General features: G+C 35.7%; 1 protein-coding gene across 4 annotated transcripts in view; it reads left to right on the top strand.

The window, feature by feature from the left end:
• LOC132203178 (methyl-CpG-binding domain protein 5-like) overlaps positions 1-25,180 on the top strand; it is an 87,155-nt gene that overhangs the window by 20,793 nt on the left and 41,182 nt on the right. For all 4 annotated transcript variants that reach the window (XM_059630754.1, XM_059630755.1, XM_059630753.1 and 1 more), the window contains exon 4: positions 23,984-24,107. In XM_059630754.1, coding sequence (XP_059486737.1) covers positions 23,984-24,107 — 124 coding nt within the window. The remainder of the gene's footprint in view (positions 1-23,983; positions 24,108-25,180) is intronic.

The following is a 25,180-nucleotide window of genomic DNA, read 5'->3' as shown; positions in this document are numbered from 1 at the left end:
TTCTCGATTTATTTTATTTTTTATGACATTGAACGCAACTTCATCGAAATATAAAATGCTTCGCTAACCATAATTCGATCTATAATTTATGTGCGCCGAGTCGAATTAATTACACACTAGTTAATCAATTAATTGATTATTCATAGTCGTTTTATTGCCATTACTCAACACATTTATACACCAGCGTTGGTTTTCGTCGAATATATATGTGTATATGCTGGAGTGCAATTATTATTATCTCGAATTGTGTAATTGATGCAGAGACACGTGCATTTGATTATCATAATTGAATCGCTCTAGTATAACGCGGGACGTGCCCGGCAGCATCCGACACATTTACAATCAGAACAGCCGTGACGCTTATATTATAATAATGACCTCCGACGTGGTACAGATTGTCGCAAATGTCAAAGGGCCTCGTAAAAGAAGAAGTTTTTAATTAAAATGAACTGAGAGAGAGAAAGAAAGATTGCGAGACTGCTCTTCTAAATTCGCTCTAGAGGAAACTTGTTGGCAAGTAAGTGGTGTATAGGGCGCGATCCGCGTTAAATAAAAAAAAGTGAGCTAAAGAATGAAGCTGTAAGTCTTCTCCGACACGGCACAAGAATTTAACCTCAGAGTAAACACCAGAATCTGTGTTTGGCTGACAAAAGAATCTCAGCCGTCATACTTATGGCCTCCCATTGGTCTACCAAAACAAGCGTGTGCGAAACCGGAAAAAATGTTTGGGATTGAGGCAGAAATTTCTGGCATTTTGTGCAAAAGATTATTTTTAATTTGATAGCATCAGAAAAATAAATTATTTATTGCCTTTGAAAATTTAAAAAATAAAATCTGTCTTAGTTTCATATACTATTTAATTGATGCTTTACAATTGAAATGTTTGACTTGAATTAAAAAAATAAAAAAAAAAATAAAAAAAATGGATTATCTAATTAATCTTTTTCCCTTGTCATTGTCGTTGAATGAATTTATGCATTTCAAATCAAAATGGAGAGAATAGATTTTTTCAAACTATTTAAACATATGTTAAGGGCCCTGCAATTTTTATTGTATTCGGGGTGAGAATAAATGCTCCTTTTGTGCCAGAAAGTTGATTTACTAGAGCGGAAACTGATGCAAATTTGGTGCGTTGAAAGGGTTGGAGAAAAAACGCATCGATGGCCTTAACGCTAAAGCGCACAGTCTAGATTGCAAAATCAATCGCTGTAGGTATCATCGGTGCTGCGAGAGCGACGAGATTGCGATGCCAAATTGATTAAGCTGCTGGAGAGGTGGAGGGAGCGCAAGTGCGCGGAAATCAGCCCGTTTAGCCTCAATTCGCCCGTGCAGCCGTAATGTCATTACATCTCTTTCCAACTCTCATAGAAGGGTGGCGCAGAGAGCAGTCAGTCAGCCCTTCTTCTTTCTAGGCACGAGAGCCAGAGCAGTTATTGATCATTTTGATGCACAGGCAAGCAAGCAAGGGGCAGCACAGCTTCACACAGGCTCTTCTTCCATTCCGGCGGCGAACCGAGCGAATTAAGCTTCAAGCTTCCTTATTCAAGCAGATTCCTCAGGCTTCGTCTAATCATTTTTTTCTATTAAAATTTCAAAATTGAAAATAGTGGTGCCATTTAAAAAAAAAATCCTCAATATTTTCATTTTCCTTTTTTTTTAAATGTTTGAAAAATTGAGTTTTTTTGTTTAGATAAAAAATTAATTTGCAGCAATAAGTATTAAAAAAAATGTGAAGTGATATCTCGCGGCCCTTCTGGTCTTTTACTGCTGGCAGCTATTTTGCCACCAGAGATGACGACGATATATGTATTTTCCTGCACATGCGGCGTCGGACGACGGCAGCGACGGCGTGATGGAATTGTGCATCATCCTTTGTGCCCCCTGTAAAAGAGCGCGCGCGAGAGAGACGACGAGCGAGCACCACTACACTCCGACCGACAATCAATACTCTCAACTGGGACTGATGATATCGCTCTCTCTGTGGTTGCGCGCACTATTGACACTTTTCCACTTTGTTCCCGCGCCAGATTGTTATCCGGGCCGCCGTGCAAATTGATTCTTGCTTTTCGTGCCGCTCCGTCTTCTTGACACCCCCTTTTCGAAACTATAAATATAGGGATAAAGAATATTGTCCAACAATAAAGGATCTTCTCGACTCTTGTTAAAGAATATCTCTAAAAATTGGATTGCTTTTTGAAATTCTAAATATTTTTCAATTCATTTCAAGCGGTTTAAATTTCATTTTTTTTTCTTTGTAGAAAATTAACTTATTTTTGAAGAGATCTTTTAAAATTGTATTGTTATAAAAATAATCATTTTTAAAAGATATTATGTGGAAAATTTCCTATGTAATTGTCAGGTGACAAATGGTCCCTTGAATATGCTAAACAAATTTTTGATTAAGAAAAATAATAATTGCAAAAAACTTTCAATAATTTTTATTCTTGGGGAAATTTCATTCAGATAATAGTTGTTTACTGCAGAAATTGTCTATGTATGCGCAAAATTTAGGTATTCAATAATCAGTTGTAAAAGAAACAAATACTCAAATAATCGCTTTTGAGTTCCAACCAACACAAATCCAAAATTACGCTCCGTCCCTTTATCGCAGCTACAAATCACAACAACACAGATTTGCGCAACAAACAATATAATAATCCCGGCAGCTGCGAGCGCCCATCAAAAGTTTTAACGCCCCGTTATCTCTCCCGCGGACAATATTCGCGGATTTATCCACGGCTGCTTTTGCACGAGTCCTCAGGCGCGCTGTATCGAGTGTAAAAGAAGACGCATACGTGCCGAGAGTTGCATGAGTTTGGAGAGTTCGCGATTCCTCTTTCTCTCTCCCGAGACGCCGAAGCCGCTCGTTCGCATAATATGCAAAAAGAGGCGCGCAGTCCGACTCTCAAAGGTCCTCGACCTCGCGCTGCTTATACATGTCCGCACATCTCGCGAGAAGTAATGTGCTGCTGCTGCTGTGTATACAAGTCATGCAAACGGAAAATTCGCGCATTTTACATTTGAGAGTGGGTGGTAGTTTGCAAATTTTGCTGTTGTAGAGTTTTCCAAAATAAAATCCCAAATTATCTCTACAAGTTCATTTCAAAGGCCATTTCAAACGTCCCTGACCTACATTTCATTTGCATAACCTTTTTAATTCTATTTTTTTTATTTTTTTATTAACAACTAATGTTAATGATAATTATCAAATTTTTAGCACAAACACTTGCCAATTTACAAATACCAAATAAATGAAAGATCTTCTTTTTTAATATCTTAAATATTGATTGATATTTAATTTTTTTATGTGATCAATTATCAAAATTATGAAACTTTAAGAAATTAAATTCGTTTCCGATTCTCATTTCATCCATCATTGTGACGTGGAAAACGCTACAATCACACCCGGCTTACAGCGCACCGTGCACCAGGGAAATGTACACCGATTTTCCGCCCTGCTGAACGCAATGTTGATCTCCGCAGCAACCATGAGTGTACATATTGTAGACGTACTACATCCAGTACACCATATACCTGCGCCCACTCGCATTAACACCACGCTGACGCGGATTGCGAAATGCCCAGGCGAGCCGGGAGCCTCATTAAAAGCGGCCGCTGGCTGATTGTGAAAACGGATCGGATTTCAGCCGGAATACCGCCTAGGCGAAACCCATCTGGCCCGATTGAGCATTGTTTTAGCATCGACACTGGTCAAGCCTCTCTCAACCCCTGTTCTAGGCTGGGTATGCGTATTGTGTAGTCTAAACATAATCTGTATCAGAACTTTGTTTTTTTTTTCACAATAATCACTTTCGAGAGAAAAAACTTTTTGATTTTTTTTAGTGTTCTTTATTTCTGTAAGCAAACTTTAAACAGTCTTTTATTTATGTATTTTTGAACACTGTTAATTAAATTGATTTAAATAAAATACTAAAAAATAGTTCTTTAATTTTGCAGAATTTAAAATTTATCTTTATATTATTTCTTTATTTATGAGCTACATAATTTGGAGCGCAACAACTGCCATCAAATCAAAAATTCAAAATCAATTTAGAAAAAAAAAATATAAATAATTAACAGACTATCTTAAATCAATCTTGTAGTAATTATAATGGAAATAAGAAATAAGCAGAATAATGTATTGTCTCTAGCTTGGCTGTTGTGAGCTTATTATTTTTAGATAAATTCCAAATTTTATCTCATCTAAATTAAAATAAATAGATTAACATTACACAAAATAATATTCATGGAAAAAATTCCTCAAAAGATTCAACCAAAATTAATAAAAGGGGCCGTTCACGAATGATTTAAGATAAATTGGACAGATTTTTTTTTGTTACGAGCACCACTCTGATTTTTAGATATGTTGTTAGGGTTGATGAGAAACTACTTTGACCAAATTTTTAGACCAAAATATTTATTACTTTTTGAAATATTCGGGTTTTTTGAAAAACTCAAAAATGCTTATATCTTTGCTCCTCTTAGTTTTAGAGCAATTTGGTTTTCACTATAGTAGGTAACTTTTTATTCTGAACAATTTTGCTGTTGACCAAATTGCCCTAGGTCAAAGGTCAAGGTCATTAAAATGCATTTTTAGTTTTTGAGGTCATTTTTCTCAAAGAAGCGTATTTTTGATATTTTTTTAGCAAATGCAAAAAATGTAGCCCGCGAAATTCTACATCTGGTCCGAAATATTTGCGATGGCGTATATCTTAGTTTTTTAGTTATTTTAATTTAAAATTAAAAAGATGCGTTTTTCCGATATGCGGCATTTTGACATTTTTCTGTTATATTATTTCTAAGCAGCCTAGAGCAATGCGGTTTTCACTACTAGACCTATTTTTTAATTTTGAACAACTTTTCCGTTGACAAAAAATACCTAGGTCAAAGGCCAAGGTCAGTAAAATGCATTTTTAATTTTCTAGGTCAATTTTCTCAAAGAAGCGTATCTCAGATTTTTTCCGCAATATAGAAAAAAATGTTGCCCATGAAATTCTACATCTGGTAGGAAAAATTCAGAATGGCATTATTTTTAGATTAAAAGATATTTCAATAAGAATAAAAAAAAAAAGGCAAAAAGAGTCAGAATATTATATACGGAAACGAACTTTTTAAATATTTATTAAAATATCTTTAAAACTAAAAATAACGCCATTCTGAATTTTTCCAACCAGATGTAGAATTTCATGGGCAACATTTTTTTCTATATTGCGGAAAAAATCTGAGATACGCTTCTTTGAGAAAATTGACCTAGAAAATTAAAAATGCATTTTACTGACCTTGACCTTTGACCTAGGTATTTTTTGTCAACGGAAAAGTTGTTCAAAATTAAAAAATAGGTCTAGTAGTGAAAACCGCATTGCTCTAGGCTGCTTAGAAATAATATAACAGAAAAATGTCAAAATACCGCATATCGGAAAAACGCATCTTTTTAATTTTAAATTAAAATAACTAAAAAACTAAGATATACGCCATCGCAAATATTTCGGACCAGATGTAGAATTTCGCGGGCTACATTTTTTGCATTTGCTAAAAAATATCAAAAATACGCTTCTTTGAGAAAAATGACCTCAAAAACTAAAAATGCATTTTAATGACCTTGACCTTTGACCTAGGGCAATTTGGTCAACAGCAAAATTGTTCAGAATAAAAAGTTACCTACTATGGTGAAAACCAAATTGCTCTAAAACTAAGAGGAGCAAAGATATAAGCATTTTTGAGTTTTTCAAAAAACCCGAATATTTCAAAAAGTAATAAATATTTTGGTCTAAAAATTTGGTCAAAGTAGTTTCTCATCAACCCTAACAACATATCTAAAAATCAGAGTGGTGCTCGTAACAAAAAAAATCTGTCCAAATTATCTTAAATCATTCGTGAACGGTCCCAAAACAGGAAAATTGTTTCCACACACCAAGGACATTGTCGATCAGTTGCCTCATTTCACGTATATTTCACATCCTGAGCTATTTTGAAATCGACAACATCCACAATTTTCCGCTTCTATGACGCAATTTTCCGCCCAAGCCGCACGGAGTCGTCATGCACCTCGCAGGTGTCCACACTTGGCAGCTTTGCCTGCCCAATTAAATGCTAATTCGCGAAGACGGTGTGTGTAATTTTGATGTTCCGCACCCGACACTTTGTTTTTTTCTCTTCTTGTTGTGTTCTGCTCATCGTCAGCAGCTGGATTTATTTCGCGTATGGGTTCAACGCTCCGCTCGCTGCAAGGACATGTCCTAAATAATGAAGCGTAATAATTTAATTACCTGTTTGGACCGTGAACTCGTAGAGCAGCTGCCGCTCCCAATCCCTTTTTTAGAACGGAATGGTGTAAAATTGCAAATTTATAACAATTTGATTTAATTTATAACTACAATTATCCTGATAAACACTAAGAAAGTGGTTTTGAGTGTTATTCCTCCTAAAAAGAATATTTTAAACGTATTTTAAGGCAATTTATGTTAAAAGCACATTTATTTTATTTTATTTCAAGCTTGATATTGAAAATTCAAACCAGACGAATTGCTTACTTAATTAATGCCGCCAAATGTGAAAGGCCGCGCGAAACCGACCTTGAGGGCGACGATAAGACGGAGAGCAGATCAAACAAATAAATTATTATGTATTTTTTTTACAACCAACGCAGATTTAATTCGCGAGCAAGGTCTGCCACGATTTGGCGCTAATTGGACCGGGCGAAAATAATAAACTCTGGTGAGATATAAATTAGGCACCTTTGTGAACGAGTCTCGCTTTAAAGTGGTCCTTTTGCGCGTGACTTTGAATATAAAATATGCATATATATCCACAACGAGCAACTTTTCTCTTTTATTTTTATCCTGCTCCTTTGCAGCCGCATAAATATATGAGCATCATTTTTTAAACTGCCTGACGTTATTATATATATTTTATATTTCCCGAGGATTTCAGATGGCGTTCAAATGTGAGCTTCTTCTGAATAAGAGAAGAAAGAAAGAGAATCTCCAAGAGGAGAGGATAAATTATGAAAAATTTGTGTTTCTCTCTTCACGGCCGAGCCGAGCGGCCGTGCCTAATTTGAGAGTGCTCATCGCGCCCAGCATCTCTCGCTCTCTCTCTGTGGGTACCGTTAGGATACTGTATCATAGAGCATTGTTTGAACAGACCAGTCGCAGAGCTATTAACTAATTCTCGCGCCACGTGAGCCTTTCTTGAACTGGTCAGGGTTCAAAAAGGTTCAGTCGCACATCCTGAATGCCCCTTCTCTATGAGGAGCAACAAATTTTATTTGATACCTTTTAGGAACATAAATTAATGGAATTTACAGTTGATACTATCTAGGAAAACTTGCAAACGGTGTGGAAATATAGGCAACCTGCTTGACACAACAATCAATTGAATAATAACTTGAACTCGTAATTAAATGTAATTTGATTTTTATTTTAGTCAGGAAGGTTGCATCTTAAAAAAAAAATAGATTCGGAGTTTGCTTTCATGTAGCTTAAATTATTTAAATAACATTTTCATCATTTATATTTGAATTTAATTAAGTCGATTCCAAGTTCGGTATTATTGGAAATTGAAGAATCCGGAAGAATCCTTCTCCAAGTGGCAGAAATAGAAACTACCCTTTTATCCAGCAGTTTGCTTTTACAAATCTCAGCCAGTAAATGTTGCTCTTTTTGGACTCCACGCATTTCCCATTTATTTCTGATTCAGCGGGATCAAAGCCTACCAGAATTTGCATAAAATATTTGCCTAACTCGAGGCAGCAGCGGCGAAACAAAAAGCGAGACTGATCCAATAAGCAGCGAGAGAGACGGGAGAGCTCATTTCCATAACACAAACAGAAGGGCAGAAAATGCCAAGAATTCCAACATCATACTTTATGCATTATGGAAATGTCTCTTCTCCGGCAGCCGAGCGAAATATCTCTTCTCTCTGCAAAACACAATTATTCGCCCTTCCTTTTGTCGTCTCATTTTATATACATCTAACTTCTGGCTGCTGCTTTTTGTACATAGCTGCTCATAATGTGATTCATGCAGGCCGCGATCATTACATCAGAATTGCTCATTTTATTACGACCTGCTTTTTGCAACCCTTTTTGCAGCGGCGTCCAATTTCCATACAAACACAGCACATCAGCAGACATTTATTTGTTGGCCGCTCGCCTGCTTCTGTGCTGTGCACGTGAAAAGTACATTAGCATGTATTATGTGGTATGTACACACGTAGCTTCTGAATATGTGTCTGCAGAGAGACGATTCGTTTGAAATGCACCAGCGATAAAGAACATGAGAGAGAGAAAGAGATGATGTTCTTGCACCGCGGCGGCGGCCGAGACAAGAGATGGAAATTGATGCTTCAGAAAAGTAGCACCACGACCAGCAGAGTCAGATTGCAGTATGGATTTTGCATGTCTCGTTCTCGGAAATATAATTCAAAGAGAACTAAAGCTGCAGCCAAAGCAAATGAGATTTTTACACAAAAGTCTTGAACCGTTGATATAATTTGAGGTAAAACTTTTTTTTAAAAAGGAGCAAAATTTTTACACTCCAAGGTTAATCAAAATTATAAGAAATAAACAAGTAATAATTTAATTCAATATCCAAGATTTTTAGAAAAATTAAAGCACTTAAAGCTTCAGCGATTGCAATTTGAACCAAAAATTTATGTGAAATTAACTGAAAATTGCAAGGACGTTAAAAATATTCTGTAAAATTTAACAGATTAAATGGGTGAATTTGGATTACACATTAAAATTTTGAATTACTTACTCGTTCTGATGCAAAAATTAAAAATAGCTTACAACAGAACATCATTTATTCAATTCATAATATTTGCCACGGTAATAAATTTACTGTGCATAATTTCAAAGTCGATTAAGTTTGTTTTAGTCGTTGTGCAACTTCTTTGAGCGACCACTTGAGAATATAAACTTCACGTCATTTGAATAATCGCAAGGAAAGCTAATCTCACGCAGACAACAAACACAGTCCACTTTCATGTCCCGAGCGAAAACAATTTCGCAGTCGGCGGCTTCCATGCATGCTTCGACTCTTGCACGACACGAGACGGAACATGCCTCCAGAAAACGCCCTTTCCTCTCTGTCTTTCACATATAAATATATTGGCTCCGTGTGTTTATTCGCCTTGACAAAGTCATCAGTCTGCCTCTTTCCCAATGCGAAAAAAGCTCTCAATACTGTAAAGCAGAAGCAGGCTCTTTTTCTGTGTCAGGGAATTGAATCTTGTGCCATAATATTTGAATAATACAACATTCGAGAGAGCGAGCCATAAAACAAACAGACACACATTCCCCTTGCTACATTATCTAGCAGCACTTTTTTTTATTCGAACGAGGTCGCGGTTCAACGAACTATCTATCATTATTTAATATTTCTCTTTTTCGTCTCTCCCAACCGGCCTGACTTTTACAAATTTAAATGCCTCTCCACGTTTTATTCAATTTCACGAAATTCTATTCATTGCGGTCCGCATTCAAATAAATTAACAGCATCGGGCACCGCTTTTATAATGTTGTTTACTTTGGAGATGGCGAGAAAAGTTGGTGCTTTGTTGCTATTGTTGTCGGCCGAGCGCAGAGTTAATTCAATTTCGAGTGCAGCAGAAATTTTGTTACGTGCTTTACTTTTTATTGGATTGTATGGTGACTTGCACGATTTGCTTGGAGAAGTTTAGCGCGAGTTTTTGCCGCACCGACAGCAAAGATGAGCCTGTTTTTGCCGCCTCACAATCAGCGATGGAATAAAATCAAGTTTGAAAAATAAGAGTTTTCTTTTGAGCCGGCCTTGGAAGTGTAAAACCTTAATGAGAGTTTCTGGGAAAGAAACGGTGCTGCTTTCAAATTAAAAAAGCTTTTCAACTCATTCTGGTAAAGCTTGGATGCCTCAATAACCAAAATTTAATCCGATTAAATAAATATATAATTTTAAATTAAAATTGTGATTTTGTTGAAATAAAAAATCAATGTTTTTTTTATCATTTCATTCATTACAGACGTGATTTCAACCGTCACAGATGTTTTGAGAGAGTTAATTTTTTTTTTCTTTTCGAACAGTCTGGCACATAATCGTGCTTTTTGCCAATTTGATGAATTTTAATTTGTCGCTCGTTCATGCGATGAATACAAAATCCGGCCGGCGTCGCAGCCGAGTACCCATATAAATAAATTGCCGCGCTTGGTGATCTTGGACGCGTCTCTCTTTTTCTTTCTTATACGTACCCGCATTTTATTTTACATTTCTTGTCTGCTCACTTAGCGAGAGCAGCGTCGAGAATTGATAATAATACGAGCGCACAGCTCTCATACGCGCAGCATCTCGGCAGCAGCTTTTCTTTCTTTTTTCATACTCTCATGCGCGCTGCTTCAAACTTGTTAAAGGCTTGTAACATTTTATTCGATTGGTGAGATGCTTCTCTCTTTCGTTTTATTAAAAACAAGTTTTCTCCTTTTTTGTCTCGACCATCTCTCTCTCGAGGATGAAAAGCAAAAGAAGTATTTCGAGCCGCGCGGCATCACATGCAGCCAGCCAGCCTATATTATGTATTTATTCTCTCACTCACTCTTTTTATAATATACGTGATGCGAGCCGATGTGGTATATAGACGCGAAGCTTAACTTTATGTACCACCAGTACTACCTTTGGCAACAGTTGTTGTTCCAGACAAGCAAAACGATGAGCCATTGTGCACATCAAAAACCTGAAAAGTATTTTAAATAAAGTAAAAAATGCCAGACTCACTCAGATTTAAATAAAATTTTAAATATGCTCCAAAATAATTTGATGGGTATATCAATAGATGAATCAAATCTTGCAGGAGAAATAAAAGGACTAAATAATCTGAAGGTCACAGACTATATGTCCTTTACTGGAACATTCAAAAATTAATAAATGTACCAATTACCAAATTTTCCCACAAAACTTGATTAAGTAAGAAAAATTACAACTGTCTGAGGAAAATCTCTCACAAAACAACATATGTGAGGGTTGGACGAGAACATTCTGTTTTATTTCCCAACTTCTAAAGGCAGTCTTTATTCCTTCTCAGCCGCTTTTCCCTTTGCAGTATTTGTCACGAAAACAGCCCTTAATGTTAATTTTACGCCAATTCCGCTGTAAGTGAAAATGCATTATTCAAGAGGCGGTGATTTTTTTTCCAGAGCCGCCGCTTTCAAGCTCTGCCAATTTAAATGCACATAAAATTTGTGTAATATTGAATGAGAAGGTCGCGCGCTAACGCAAACAGGACGAGAGCTCCTCCTTTTTTCGTCCGGGGCTTTTTCAAAAGTGCAGCTCGGAAAATAAAATGAAAAAAACAGGATCGCCTCCTTTTATACGATGGCTGTATTTTATATATAAAGGGACTGGACGCGCGATGGTTAAGTGTATTTAGAAAATATACATAGAAAGAGTGAGCGGGCTTTGATGTTAATCATTTATTGTGCTCGCTGTGTGTTTTTGCTGCTTTTTAGTTTGGCTGTCTCGCTCTTTTCTGCGCTGCATTTGTGGAGTGTGTGTGTATTCGTAATGTTCGTATACTTGTAAAGCCGCCAAGTAGATTTATTTTGCTCTTCTTTTTCCCTTGGCCAGCTGCTTTTTGAATGGCCAGCAAAGCGAATGCTTGTGCACAAATGCTGCGGCTCGTCCATTCTTTTTGCGAGTACGCTCGTCCAGATAAAGATTTAATTTGCTGCCTCCTTTGTATTTATGAGCTCTTTTAAAAATATCTTCCTCTGCATTATTGCTGAAAGGGCAGTGGAAAATTATAATTCTTTAAAAACACTTTATTTTACAAAGCCGTTTCTGGGCATTTATGATACTTTAGTAAAATTTTAATTTCAAAATATCAAGCAATGAATATTTTTTAAAGAAATAGTTGATTATTATATTAACTTAAGTAAATAAGACACTAATCTTTTATATTTTTCCAAATTGAGTTTTTATTTTAATTAGGAATATTTCTGATCAAAAGAATCTACAACTACTGATTTTCAAGAGATGCAATTTTTTTAAAACTTTGAATTCAAAGTTTTAAATCTAATTTGTACGTGATAACAAGCAGCTTGTAAAAACTTAAATAATTCTTAATTCTCTAGTAGTCTTTGTCACGAAAAAAAAATCCAAAACAGACTTTTTAAAATACATATTTTCAATCAGAATGACGCGATTCGCAAAGTTTTTCCGCCAGAAGTAACTTTTGAGGGAATTATACAAATTTACCTTTTGTCTATCTACTTATTTTTAAAGGTTTGCTTTTTAAACCTCAGTCTCTTCATGGTTTGACAGTAATTTCCTCTATACCAATAATCTCCGCACAAGCAACGTCGGTCACGCCTGATTGCGTTTTTAACCTTGCCTCTCTTCTTTATATTTTTTTTACTGCAAGGCACCAGAGAAGCGAAAAATCTCGAGGCAATATGACGTTCGTTTGTCCTGCTCTTTGATGATCATTCCAGTGTTAAATCTTTTTGCGCATGTTTCACTGCCCTAAAAGGCAAACATGTATGTCTCTCGCTGCTGCAGAAAAAGCGTATTAGAGAGCATTTTTCATCTCGCCAGGCAGTTTTATTGTTATCATTATCATTTTGCGCTCGTTCTTTTTATTTTGTCCCAGCTTTTGTTGCTCTTCCATGTACTCTCCGGTCATTTCTGCATTATGTGAAAAAGCGGGGAAGAAAGAAAAGAGGCAGATAATCGCCGCTGTGCTCGAAAGAGAGAAGAAAAATGAGTAATGGAGCGCAAGACAAGTTCACTCTGGTCGGGCCATTTATTTAATTGGTCGAGCCAAAGCGAAGCAGCAAGAGTTTTTGCCTAATGGACTGCTGTCTGCGAAATTAATTGCCGCAATTTCCAAGTCTGTTGTAGTACGACTGTGTGTGTGTGCAGAGGCGAAAAGGGTCTAATTGCGAAGCCAACTAGAGCTGATTTCGATCGGCGCGCGACCCCGAACAAAACTTGTCCACCAGCGACGCAATTAATTCGAGAAATTATACGATTTAGATTAAGTGATTACGTTTGTACCGTTCGATTCTCTTTGCACAAAATCGATTAATATGCAAATCAGTTTACATTTTTTTGCAAGAAGCTTACAAGCTTTCTTGCAATTGAAAGCGCAGGTATAGAATTAATTAATTTTACCTTTTGGCTAAAGGCTTTGAAATAAGAAAAATTATTTTCATTTAAATTAAAACCAAATTAAATAACATCCAATAAATTTTCCTTTTTTTTATTTCGAGTCGGCACCTCTTGTCAGAAAAATTTATAAGTCAAAAATGATATTTATACTATACATAATAATGTTTTGCATAAGAATTGCTAGGAACTTCCAGCCTGATTTAATTAAAGTTAAAATAATTAAAATGAGGAAAAACTTTTGTTTTTAAAGATATTTTGGGTAGCTTATTAAATCAACCCTATCACTATCAGGAATTTTAAGCTTTTTAATCAGATTTTCCATGAAAGCAAAGTTTGGAAATCGTAATTTAATTTTGCCTCAGCACTTCTTGACTATAACTAATAACCATAGATTTAAGCACAAAGTTGACCTTGCGCTTCTTGTATGCCTTCATGAAATATTAAACAGGCGACAAACGAAATTTTTGAAGAGTCTCTCAAGTGAAATTATTATAGCGTGCGCTTATTTTTCGACGAGGACTCGCCCCTTGAGAGCAGACTGGAAAAAAATAAGGAATATTATAGGGTCTCTATTTACCCTCAGCCAACTTTTTTAATACCTGCCGGCGAACGAAACAAAGACGACGACCCTCTAAGTTAGTTAGCGCGCAAGAGAGAGAAAGGGGTGCGTTATATTCTGCTTGTTATCAAGCTCGGCATCTTGAAACATTATGTTCGTGCCTCGAATAACAGCAATAAATAAGTAAACACGCTCGCCGCCCCTAAAGAGCTAAAGGCTCCCTCGTTTCGCCCCCTTTTGTCGGCAAATGAATTGCGCACCTCTCTCGTCTGTGCAACACCTTTTGTTCGCCGTCTCGCTCCCGAGAGGGCCTGCAGACAATAATTAGCCCGAGCTCTGTTTGAATAATAATCATGCAAATGAGGGAGAGGAAGTTTGATTTCCAGATTAGGAGTGAATAAGTAAAAAGAAAGATGACTCACGCACGCCAGGTGAAAACATTGTTATCACGCGTGAATAAATTTTTACTTTTAATTTTATCCTCTTTATTTTTACACCAATTAAAGAGCTGCATTTCTCAGAATTCTAGCCGCGGCAAATTAAAACAATTATTCGGCGTAACGCAACGCTTGCCTCTTTTTCCTTTTCTTTTGTTCTTGGCGCAGCAGGCGTTTTTAGTTCTCTCTTTCTTTCGAGTGCTTAATTAATTATTCAGATTGACTGCTGCTCTTCTGGCCCGTTGTTGTTCTAAATTATAAACTAACGCAAGCGGAATCTCTTTCTCTAATGTTCAGGTTTTTTCTCGAGTTTCGTTTCGCCGGTTGGCGCGCACACGAAAGAAACCTAAAATTCTCCGCTACTTACAACTTGATAGAGCAGAAGAGCTGGTTGGCTCAAGTGCTAGCTCGGCAGCTGTGTGTGTGAACTTCTAAATGAGCCATCAATTAGAAATTCTAGAAACAATTCTGAGGTCCTTTAACATTTCTTGTTTGTAACTATCTCAGCCGAAGAATATTTAGAATCAAATCGTTAATAAAATTTTAAAATTTATTGAATGAACCATAAACAAATACCCAGGAGAGTAACAAATTTAATTTTTAATAGAAATAGGTGATTCCATTACAGTATTATATAATTTAGCACAAATACTAATTATGATAATGTTTAACATAGCTATTGTTTATTTTGTTTTTAAATATTCAAAACACCTGCTCAAAATGTTTATAATTTTTTATTTCTAAATTCTTTCATGATTTATATTAATATAAATAATTAAAAAAAATATAAGAAAATAAAATTTAATTTATATTGTACATATAAATATAGTGTACGTGCAATACAAGTTAAATTAACGTTGAAATTTTATGTTTGGAAAGAGGTCGTTTTCCAATGTCAAGGTCACAGGCCAGAAGTTGGCTCTCCTCAGATTTTCTTTCGTCACCACACCTCATCTATATAACGCAATCCGAGCAGTCTGAAGTTGGTTCCGACTTCTCTGAAAGTCAAATTCTGAATAGTCTTTTCACCCACCATACCACGTGGCCAGAAATAGCCCGAAAAGCCACGTGATCAGGGTGCCCTCCGCTCGCTGCTCTCACGGCTTTATTTCTGATCTCGTCGCTCTGCCTCTTTAACCTCACACGGCAGCTTGGAATATTTAAAGCATCCCGAAGATTTACCAACACAAACATTTCACAAGCCGGCTAATAGCCAGCGAGTCGAAGCCAAAACTACTTTTATTGCCCTCGCCTGCGCGCGCTAATTCTCTGTTTTTATTCAAGTTTGATTGTCTGAAATTCCCTAACGTCCTCATTCCTCTGATTAGTGAGATCGATCGTGACTTTTAATTTGTTGGGGAAATCTACGACAAAATAATAAACATTTTAAACAGTGGACACTTGAGATATAAAGAAATATTATTATTGAAAAAATTCCAGGAATTAATAAAATTCAGTCTCGGAAATAGAAAAAAAAACACAAAAGTTGATTTTGATGTAATAGTTGAACTATTTCAGTGTTTTTTAATGAAGAATAAATCAAGAAATTTAATAAAAAGTTAATATTTCTTAAAAACTTCAAAATATTTAGCCTCACACATTTATTCAAAATTAGAATGACACAATTTGCAAAGATCCATTTTGAAATGTAATTTCAAGTGAGTTAAAGAAACAATTATATATTTTTTCATCAGTCCAGATGTATAATTATGTCCCTGGCCTATAATAAATCCATTTGTTCTCCAAGCACTGTGATAAAAACATTCAACCAGTGCAATTAAGCTAATTATCATATGTACCGATGAAAGACAGTCTGATATTATTTGTTGTTTCTCCTCGGTAATTGACATTTTATGTCCTACATCTTCAAGAGAGTTCGTCATTAGTGCAGGTGCTTTTTAATCAGAATCAACCTTGAGCTCAAAGAGAGAGACAAGCTCTATATTAATTTTTTTCTTTTCATTTTATTGAGTTCAAAAAGGTCCGTCTCTCCTGTGAATAATTAGCTCATAAACAATTCAAAAAGCTCCCCGTTAATTATACATAGCAAATTACGCAACTCGCACCTCTGCATGTTTCGAGATTTTTCCGCAGTTTATACGTCGAATTAAAAACCCACACTCGATGATGCCGCGATGATATAAGCAGCAAGTCTTTCTTTCGCGTATGACTCAGAATCACGCCGCAGAGATAATTGCGCTCGGCCTTTTTACTCCTTACGTCTCTCTCGCCGGCCGTCGAGGAGAAAATCATGAAATCATCACCGGCGGCGCATTTCGCTGTTTGTCTGCCTTCGTGAACAAATACGTATACGTGTGTGTATATATTTATGAACATACCGGCGCGCCGAGTTAAAAAGTGCTCAAATGTCAGTTGGATAATTACGAATTTCCTCTGCGTGGTATTGTGTTTTCTAAACAACTCCCTCTAGTTCTCCGCTCGCTTGACTTTAAGGGACGCGCGCGGTGATGGCATCTCTTAATTGCTTTCTACAAAGGAGGCTCTTTAGAACGCACAGACTGTAATTGCGCCTCAATGGTTCTGCCAGAATTGTCCGTTGAATTGTTCAAATTCATAATTCTGCTGCATGGGCGTTTCTCCTTTTAACCAAGATATTTTATAAACCGTGTATAATTAAAAGCTAAAGAATAAACTTGGATAAATTTGGATTCCTTCAAATCAAGCACATTGAAAAATAATTATTATTTTTGTTTTTATTTCTTAAATATGACAAGTGCTAATCGCATGTAATATTTATAATTAAACACAATTGTTAATAAGAAATTGTATGCAAAGATTGGAAAATGTATTGGAGCATAGAAATTTAGCTGTGATGCATATAATATCTGTAAGATTTAAAAAAAAAATATATTTATAATTATTTGATAACTGTAATTTTTTTGTCAACATAAAAGTTAATATAATTATAGCATAATTTATTTATTTTTGTTCAAATTTTATTACTTTTATTTTGATTTTAAAAAATTTTAAAAGAAAATAATTTTATTAAAATATATATTAAAAATATATTATATTAATAATTTTTGGAGAAACATATTACTACTATTTTTTGTTAAAATTATATAAAAATGCAAACATGAAGAATTTTGATTATGTAATGAACAATAAGTTTAAAAAACCTTTGTTTCTTTTAAGTGTTCAGGGTGCTGATAGAATTATTTATCAAAAATTAATGTAAATTTGTAGGAATTTCGAATTAATTACCTATCAATAGCTTGCAACTGATAAAAGTATAATTTTTATTGTAATTCGCTGTATTCGATAAATCACGCCAAAAATCATCACTTGTCTATGTTTAATAAGACTTTTCTTATAATCCTCTCAACATAATACTCGCCAATTATATAATTTTACTACGCACTTGAAGAGACAAATTGTCTTGCAAATCCCCATATTCACAAAGACGCGTTTCTCGGCAAACATTCTTCTTTCTCGGTATAAGTTTATAAATAAATACCGCACACACAACTCGCGGCTAAGCAAAGTCGCAATAAATTACTCGCGCGAGCCACTCGCAATGACAAGAGACTTTTTGCCGCAATCCGCGCGCACCACACACGCATTCGTAATAAATTGAGTTATGATTCTTTCTAAAAAATAATTTCGTTCAGTTGGAAATAACTCAATTACGTAATTGCATTATCCGATGCGAATGTAGGGCGACGGCGTTATATTTCAATAATAAGCGTTTAGTGCTGCCGCCTAATGACTAGTATTACATGCACACATAGTTTTATAACAGGCACGGATTGCAAGGATGGATGGCTGGTTATTCGGAGTAATGAGCCGGTTAGAACACAGAACAAGTGACGTCATTCGGCCGCGTACATTGTGCTCCGTGCAGATAAGATATTGCTCGGTGGTGCATGCGAATAATACGTATTTATCCAATACATCTCCAGCTTTGAGATGTGCCAAGTATGGCGTGCATTAGGTGAGAGCGGGGTTAATTGTACATGAAATACATTGGAACTTTGTAATTGGACGAGTGTAAGTTGGAGAACTGCGAGCTTGGCGCCGCTTTTTGCATAATAAACGAGAATCGTGATTTCTCAGTAAAATAATTCTCCTTGAATGATTTACTGCATAATTTATCAAACCATAATTGGCTATAATTATTATTTAGTGAGAAATTAAATCGCTTGTTTTGAAATGTTATCTTTTAAAATCATTTTTTTTTTTAAATTTGTGTTTACTTTTTTTAATGGAATTGGAAGAAAAATTTCCTATTTCCTTGCAAAATTTAAGTTTCAATTTTCTACAGATTGCTTTATGCTTTATTAACATATAAACTTCTTGGCCACTCCTGATTATATCATGTAATTTTATTAATACATTCATTTTGAAGTCAACTTTTCCTCGGCTGTTTTTATAGAAAATAAGCAATAGTAAAAAAACCATCAAGATAAAGCCGACCAAAAATTTTACCGTAAATCATATCTTGTTCGTGAATGTTTTGTATGAAAAATAAATATAACAGAATTCATCGATAAATTAGTTAAATAGGTTAAGCAATTAATATTCTAACACTTAAACTGAGCACATGGATTAATTTCCTCCTTGAAGCCATTACATCATAAAAGCTCTTTTTATCGCACCTACACAGTTCCTGAGTGCCTTTGAGAGAAGGCGTGGTGCGAGCAAATCATAATCACTGCTAGTAGCACATGAAAAATTAAGCCATCTCATCTTACACATTATATGATAATGTGCGCGTGAAATCGTGTGCCGCACGTTAAACTCTAATTAATCAGAATTACACCCAGTTCTTAATACTCTGCAACGGCGGCACAGCAACCATCAATTTTCTCTTTGAAGCTCCTTCGCCATTATTAAGTGCGCATCTAAAAGCGAAATGAGAGACAGGCGTGTTACGTTACCGCCTGAAAAGTGCTGGAAAATTCTACACCAATTACAATTCAAAATTGTCTCTCCCCAAGAGCAATATTTATTCCCTGCTCGGCGTCAAATTTAATGATAATTTCCTTGGCGTTCCGACGACTTCACAGATGCCAAAATTTAATTTTTCTCCAATCTGTCGATAATTCCGAGAACGCCCATGTTCGCTCTCTGCAGAGGAACAAAGGATCAAAGGGAGGCGTTTTGATTTTGGCGAATCATCCGCCTCTTTAATTATTTGCCCGTTCTGCTGCGAGTGGGCTCGTTAGCTTTACGTGGAGCCGAAATAGTGCACAGAGAGTTTGTGTGTGATCAAAAACGAATGACGTCATTTCGCGTGTTTACACATCACGTATATACGAGAGCATGAATCGAGCGCTTACAATTTGAAAGTATTAAAAAGGTGGGCGTGAGGGAGTCCTTTTTATATATATTTGTACAAAAAGAGTTCTTCTCTCTCGAGGGAGAGCAGCTTGCCGAGGGTTCTGTGTGTGTGAAAAGAGCGACGAGGAAATCACGTAATCGTCCCTCTCTGACGGAATTCAAAGGAGAGCTCGGAACGAATGCGGAAGCAGGTTTGAATATAAAACAAATTTTTCTTTTCATACACGATTTGCATCCTTTTTACGGAGAGGTCAGGCGAGTCCATGATTGACCAAGTGAACTAAAAAAAATGTGAGGGTGATTCAAAATAAACTGAGATGTTCCCTGGAGAAAGAAAATCAGAATATGAAGTGGATAGAAATTAATACATGGATTTCAATTTAAAATAGTCAATCGTTGTGAAATGAAGAATGAATTTCAAAATGGAAATTAAAATTATATAGTTTTTAAAATAGTTATCATAATTCCTTTTAAAATACTTTTACTGTTTATGGATAAGCTTCATTATATCATTCTGCATAACAGAGGAGTAGAAATAGAAATTTGTCTTTTTTTTTTTTTTTTTTGTCGTATTCGCTTTAAAATGATAATCAACCTTTTTGAACAAACTTGTAATAAAGCAGAGATTGAAATAAATATGGTTAATTTTCAGCCAACTGATCAATGATAAACTAAATAATATAGCAGTCCTTGTAATTTATTTCAATGTTCCACAGAAAGTTTTAAATATCAAGATCATTTGATCAAATCTAGGCATAAGTTTATCCAGTGGCAAACGGAGGGTGTTGAATCGCCCTCAATGACCACACTCGCTTGTTATTTCTCTCTTTTATTTCCACTACTCTATACAGGGTCATTTCGCGCACATATTATATTTCCCTGGCCTGCTTGCCGCGTGTGTGTCTATTATTGTGCGAGTATGAGCTTTCGACACGCAATGCATCTCGGCACATACCGTGCGCGCAATAATAATATGTACTGCTTTTGTACATACACGCCAAACAACACGCGCGCCCTTTGAGCACATGATTCATAAACATACACATTACGACCAACAATAATTTGCGGTCGGTCTGCGATGGAAATAATAAAAACGCGCGGCAGCACGAGCCACTCTTGCAGTGACTCACGAATGCACAACGAATCGCGGTTTGATGGATTGGCTGCTTTTGTCAAATCGCGAGCTTTTCTCTTATTTGTTTGCACACACAAACGGCTGTAGACACAACAGAAAAAAAGCTAAGAAATTAACTCAAAAAGCGTGTGCACAATAAATTCATCAACAAAAAATATAATGAACCTTGTATTTTTTTTTCATATTAATTAAAATAAAACCATAGAGCAATTTCCTAAAAATTTTGGAAGGTGCAATAAATTAGTTATATTGATAATACTGTGCTTAATATTTTTTTCCAAATTTTACTAGAAAGACCGCCCACGTCCTTCAAATTCATGTATAGATGTGTAGTCCGTTTTTTTCGCAGAGCAATTTCTGCACATCAGGAATATTGAATATTTCGAGAACAATGGCCTCATTTCTAATTAAAAGGTTCAACTACAAACGACTTTGTATATTTTTTAAATTTTAATTTATACCATTTTTTATTGTGCTATGAAGTTTATTTTACAGTAAATATTAAAAAAAAAAACCATTATGCCCATATTTTTTAACCTTCGTTGATATTAATTTTTGATTGCATTTATTTTAATAAATATGAATGTGAAGTAATATATACCAATCAACTGTGCTAATTGATAATTGTTAGAAAAACTTGTTGAAATTGTTTTTTATATCGATAATAAAATAAAATATATTTTTAATAAACTTTAAATATGATAGAAAAACTTGAACAACTAAATTCATTGTTTACCTACACATTTTAGCTCAGTTGCCATTTGTCAGGATGGCAAATAATGGATGTTCTCAACTCTGCGCGTTTAGAACGTCGCTCCTTTGTGCGCAAAGAATTGTCGCCCGTAGTCAGAGACCCACTCTGGCGGGCTTTACAATATTTTTAGTCGCATATTACGAGTCGCGTAAAAAGCAATAATGACGCCAAAGCCCAGAGTGGTACGTGCATTGTGTGGATGTATATTTTTGCATTTGGAAAGAAATAAACAACGGCGCGCAGACCTACACAAAGCCAGGCAAGCCAGCGACCCCGGCGGAGCTCAAAGACGCAAAGCCTGCGCCGAGTGAGATACAAAAAGAAGCACACACGCAGAAATCGCCTTCAATGGAGACTCGCAGAGAAAAGCTAAAAATGGACAAAAATGGTCTAGCTCTCAGTTATTGGGAGGGCAAAAGCCTTTGTGTCACAAAGGGTGACGTTTTGCAAAGGAGAAGAAGAGCGAGAGAGACTCGCACCTTTTCAAGCTCTTCGCCAAGCAGTGCCGTTTTTCGGTCATTATTGTTATTTACGTCTTGCGTATTTCATAATGACTCTCAGCGTGCCCTTTTCGTTTTTTATTTTTTTCAAAGGCAAAGAGAGACTTTTCATTAAAAAAGGAGAGGGCGCCAAGTGCCGAACGAGTTTGCTTTTCACCAAAAATGAGCTGATTTTTTTTACATTTTTGTTTTTGCGGGGGGAACTCTGCTGTTTATTCGGACGTGTATTACAAGCAAATATTGATCTTTCCGCATGATGAATGGGGCCGCCCCGCAGTGCACGAACCCAAACGTGTTTATGTGTAAAAAAATATATAACATGCTGGAAGTTTGCACTCATTCGGAGCTGGCGAAAAGTGAATAATTTTATTTATATTCTATCTCGCTTGTCGTCGCACCAATTTATATTTTGGTGAGTTTATCAAGTCCTTATTTCATCAATTTATAACTTATAACGAGTGTGGCTCGCTCCATTGGTTTTGGATTCGCCGACACGGCGTTTGCCGGCAAAATTTTGCTAGAGTTGCACGCAAATGACCACGTAATTGACTTGTTGAAGCACAGCACGAGATCTAGGCCAGATTTTTCTCCATTTAAACACATTTTGTGACTTATAAATATGATTTTTTAATCTATTTCCCAAAAATTTAAGATAAGTATAATTAATAGGATTATTTTTATCGACAATTAGCCAAAATGTTTCTAAAAAAAATTAAATAAAAAATAAATAAAAACTGAATCCATTGATTCTAAAAAAATAAATTTTAGGTTTTTTCTTCTTTTAGTATATTTCTCATAGATTTTCCTTTTCTCTTAATCTGCAGTCTTCCTAGAATAACAAAATTTAAATCGATTTTTTTTTAGAAGCAAAAGATGATTTTTCTGCTGAAAATTGCAAGAAGAGGAAAAAATTATAATATTACCACTTAATTATATAACTTAGTCTTAATGTTATCATAATTTTTTAGTTCAGTTTCAAAAAGTTTTATAAATGAAGAAAAGAAGAAATTCGATTTTTGCTCTTAATTAATGTGTTTACATAATTTATTGTTGACAGCTGAAAATAGAAGTAAAACTGATGTAGATGGTCGCAGATGAATTATTGCCTCGGCCTATCTTTAATTCTAAAAAAGTTGTTCTGCAAGTTTTGTTCAGGCGCTCGATCAAAATCACAAGGTTATTAGTAGGCAAAAGCGCGGCGCTCGCCTCTCTCAAATAAAATAAAAAGAGCTGCATTTTCGCGCGTCCTTGACGAGTCAAAACCAGCGAGCTCGTTCGTCTCTCTTTTATTTTTCGGCCGAGCGCGAAATCATTTCCGCGTTTGCAAAACTGCGCAATTCCCCCGCTTTTGCTATTTTGAAATAGTTCCGAGTGAAAATTGCACCTAAGTGGCCAATTTGTTACTCTTTTTGCACTACAAACAACACACATTGTCGCAGCTTGGGCGTTTTAATTTGTTTGACCTTTCGCGAGCGAGACGCCGCCGGCCGAGTCACAGCTTTGTGCATAATGGTTGGCGTGCGTGGTTACTCGAATGAACAATGTCGCGCCAGGCATGAGTAATTGCGTGGGATTTTTTAGCTCTTTGTGTGTCGCATTTGATTTCATGATAAAAATTAATTTGCCCGAGGCATTTCAATTTTACTAGATATTCCAAAGTAACATAAAATTTACAAATTAACCTTCCTGACTAATGACCGAGGAAAAAGAAATCAATTTATCTTTTTATGGAAATAAACAATGTTGTAAATGTCCCTGAACAGTGAGCCTTTAGGATTATAATATAATTATTGTTTGAAATAATTTTTAAATTAAATACATCGTTCAATTTATCATCTTACGATTTGCAAACAAACTAATTGATTAAAATTTTTAAATTCTGTGCGACTAGATGTGAAGTTCCATTCTATTTTAATGTTGCTAGCCAGATGCTAGCTAATAATATTATTGGTTAGTTTATCTGACGCAATTTTTAGAAAGCGATGCAAAATTTTTTTATTTTGTAATTGAAAATTTTGAATGAAATTAAATTCATTAATTTAATAGAAAAACTTAAATACCTTTTTAAATAAACTATTTAAAAAAATTTTAAATCAATATTTCTTATATTTTAACTTGCTAGATATTAATGTCGTGCTTCCTTTGATTTCAGTCCTAGTGGTGCCGAAATCTGTTCCCGTGAGGCAGCCCGTCAGTACCTGATAACCCCTGGCAACTGCAAGTGTGGCCTGGAGTGTCCTTTGCACCTTGACAACGTCTTCTGCTTCGACCCCAAGGTAAAATTATATCCACTTCATAATACTTACTTGTCGTTGATAATTATGCTCAAAAAGTTTACTTGTGCCAAATTGCTGAATCTGAGCCCTTATAAAGGCTTTTCAAATTTATTTACTGAAACAATGTAGGTAAGAAAAAATATTATTATATTATTTAATAAAAAAAAATACAAATTATATTGTCAGGCTAAAAAATTGCGAAATTTCCAAAGAAATAGACATTTTTACAATAAGACTGGCGGAAAAGTGTGTTACTAAAAAAAAAACGTGTCTTTTAGGCTCAAATCTCACAATAAGAGACTCATTTAAATTAATTAAGAAAAATATTGATGCCTTGATTTTATTACAAACTTCTTCTAAAATAAAAATTTTATGATATTTGAATGAAAAAAAAATATTGATCATTGGAATCACAAGAAATGCTTCTTTGTGGTTATGCAACCGGCTCAGCACAAGCCTGTTGCGCCGGTTGCCTAATTTGCTGAGAGATAGATTCCAATCTCAATTAGTGGTATCGCGTCCGTCTCTCTTTCTTTCAATGATCAAAGTTGTCAGACAAGCGGCAAGAGGAATCAAAGCATTTGTCCGCAAGTGAAGAGAATCGAAGCTGAAAGTGAATCACAATTCGCTGCGAACGAGGTCAAGAATCCGAGATTGAGCTGTCGAGATGATTTCCCTTCGAGGTTGGCTGCGATAATAAAGGCGTTCCAACGCCGTGCACAGATGATTTAACACGATCACAAAGCAATCGCACTCGAAATCGTGTTTTTCCCTCGAAGGCTGCATTGTTGAACATTTTCCTTTCCTGCTCTCTCGCCTCCGAGATGCACTTTTTTTCAGAACTCGTTCCGCAGCAGAGGTGCGTGAGTTGCCGCTTTTTTGTAAAAATAACGCCTCGAGCTTTTATAATCACATAATAAAGCGGCTTCATAAACTTGTTTATATTGTTGCCTATTAAGGGGATAATTTTCTCCTCGCTCCGCATACCGCACACACACACACACACACGGCTGATGTTTTTTTTATCCGTTTCGTTCAAAGACCACGCATGAAAAAAATTTATGTACGCGCTC

The sequence above is a fragment of the Neocloeon triangulifer genome, unplaced genomic scaffold, assembly GCF_031216515.1.
Source record: "Neocloeon triangulifer isolate White Clay Creek 2 clone unplaced genomic scaffold, ASM3121651v1 ptg000017l, whole genome shotgun sequence".
In the NCBI taxonomy this organism is placed as follows: Eukaryota; Metazoa; Arthropoda; class Insecta; order Ephemeroptera; family Baetidae; genus Neocloeon; species Neocloeon triangulifer.
This window is presented reverse-complemented; position numbering and strand designations above follow the sequence as displayed.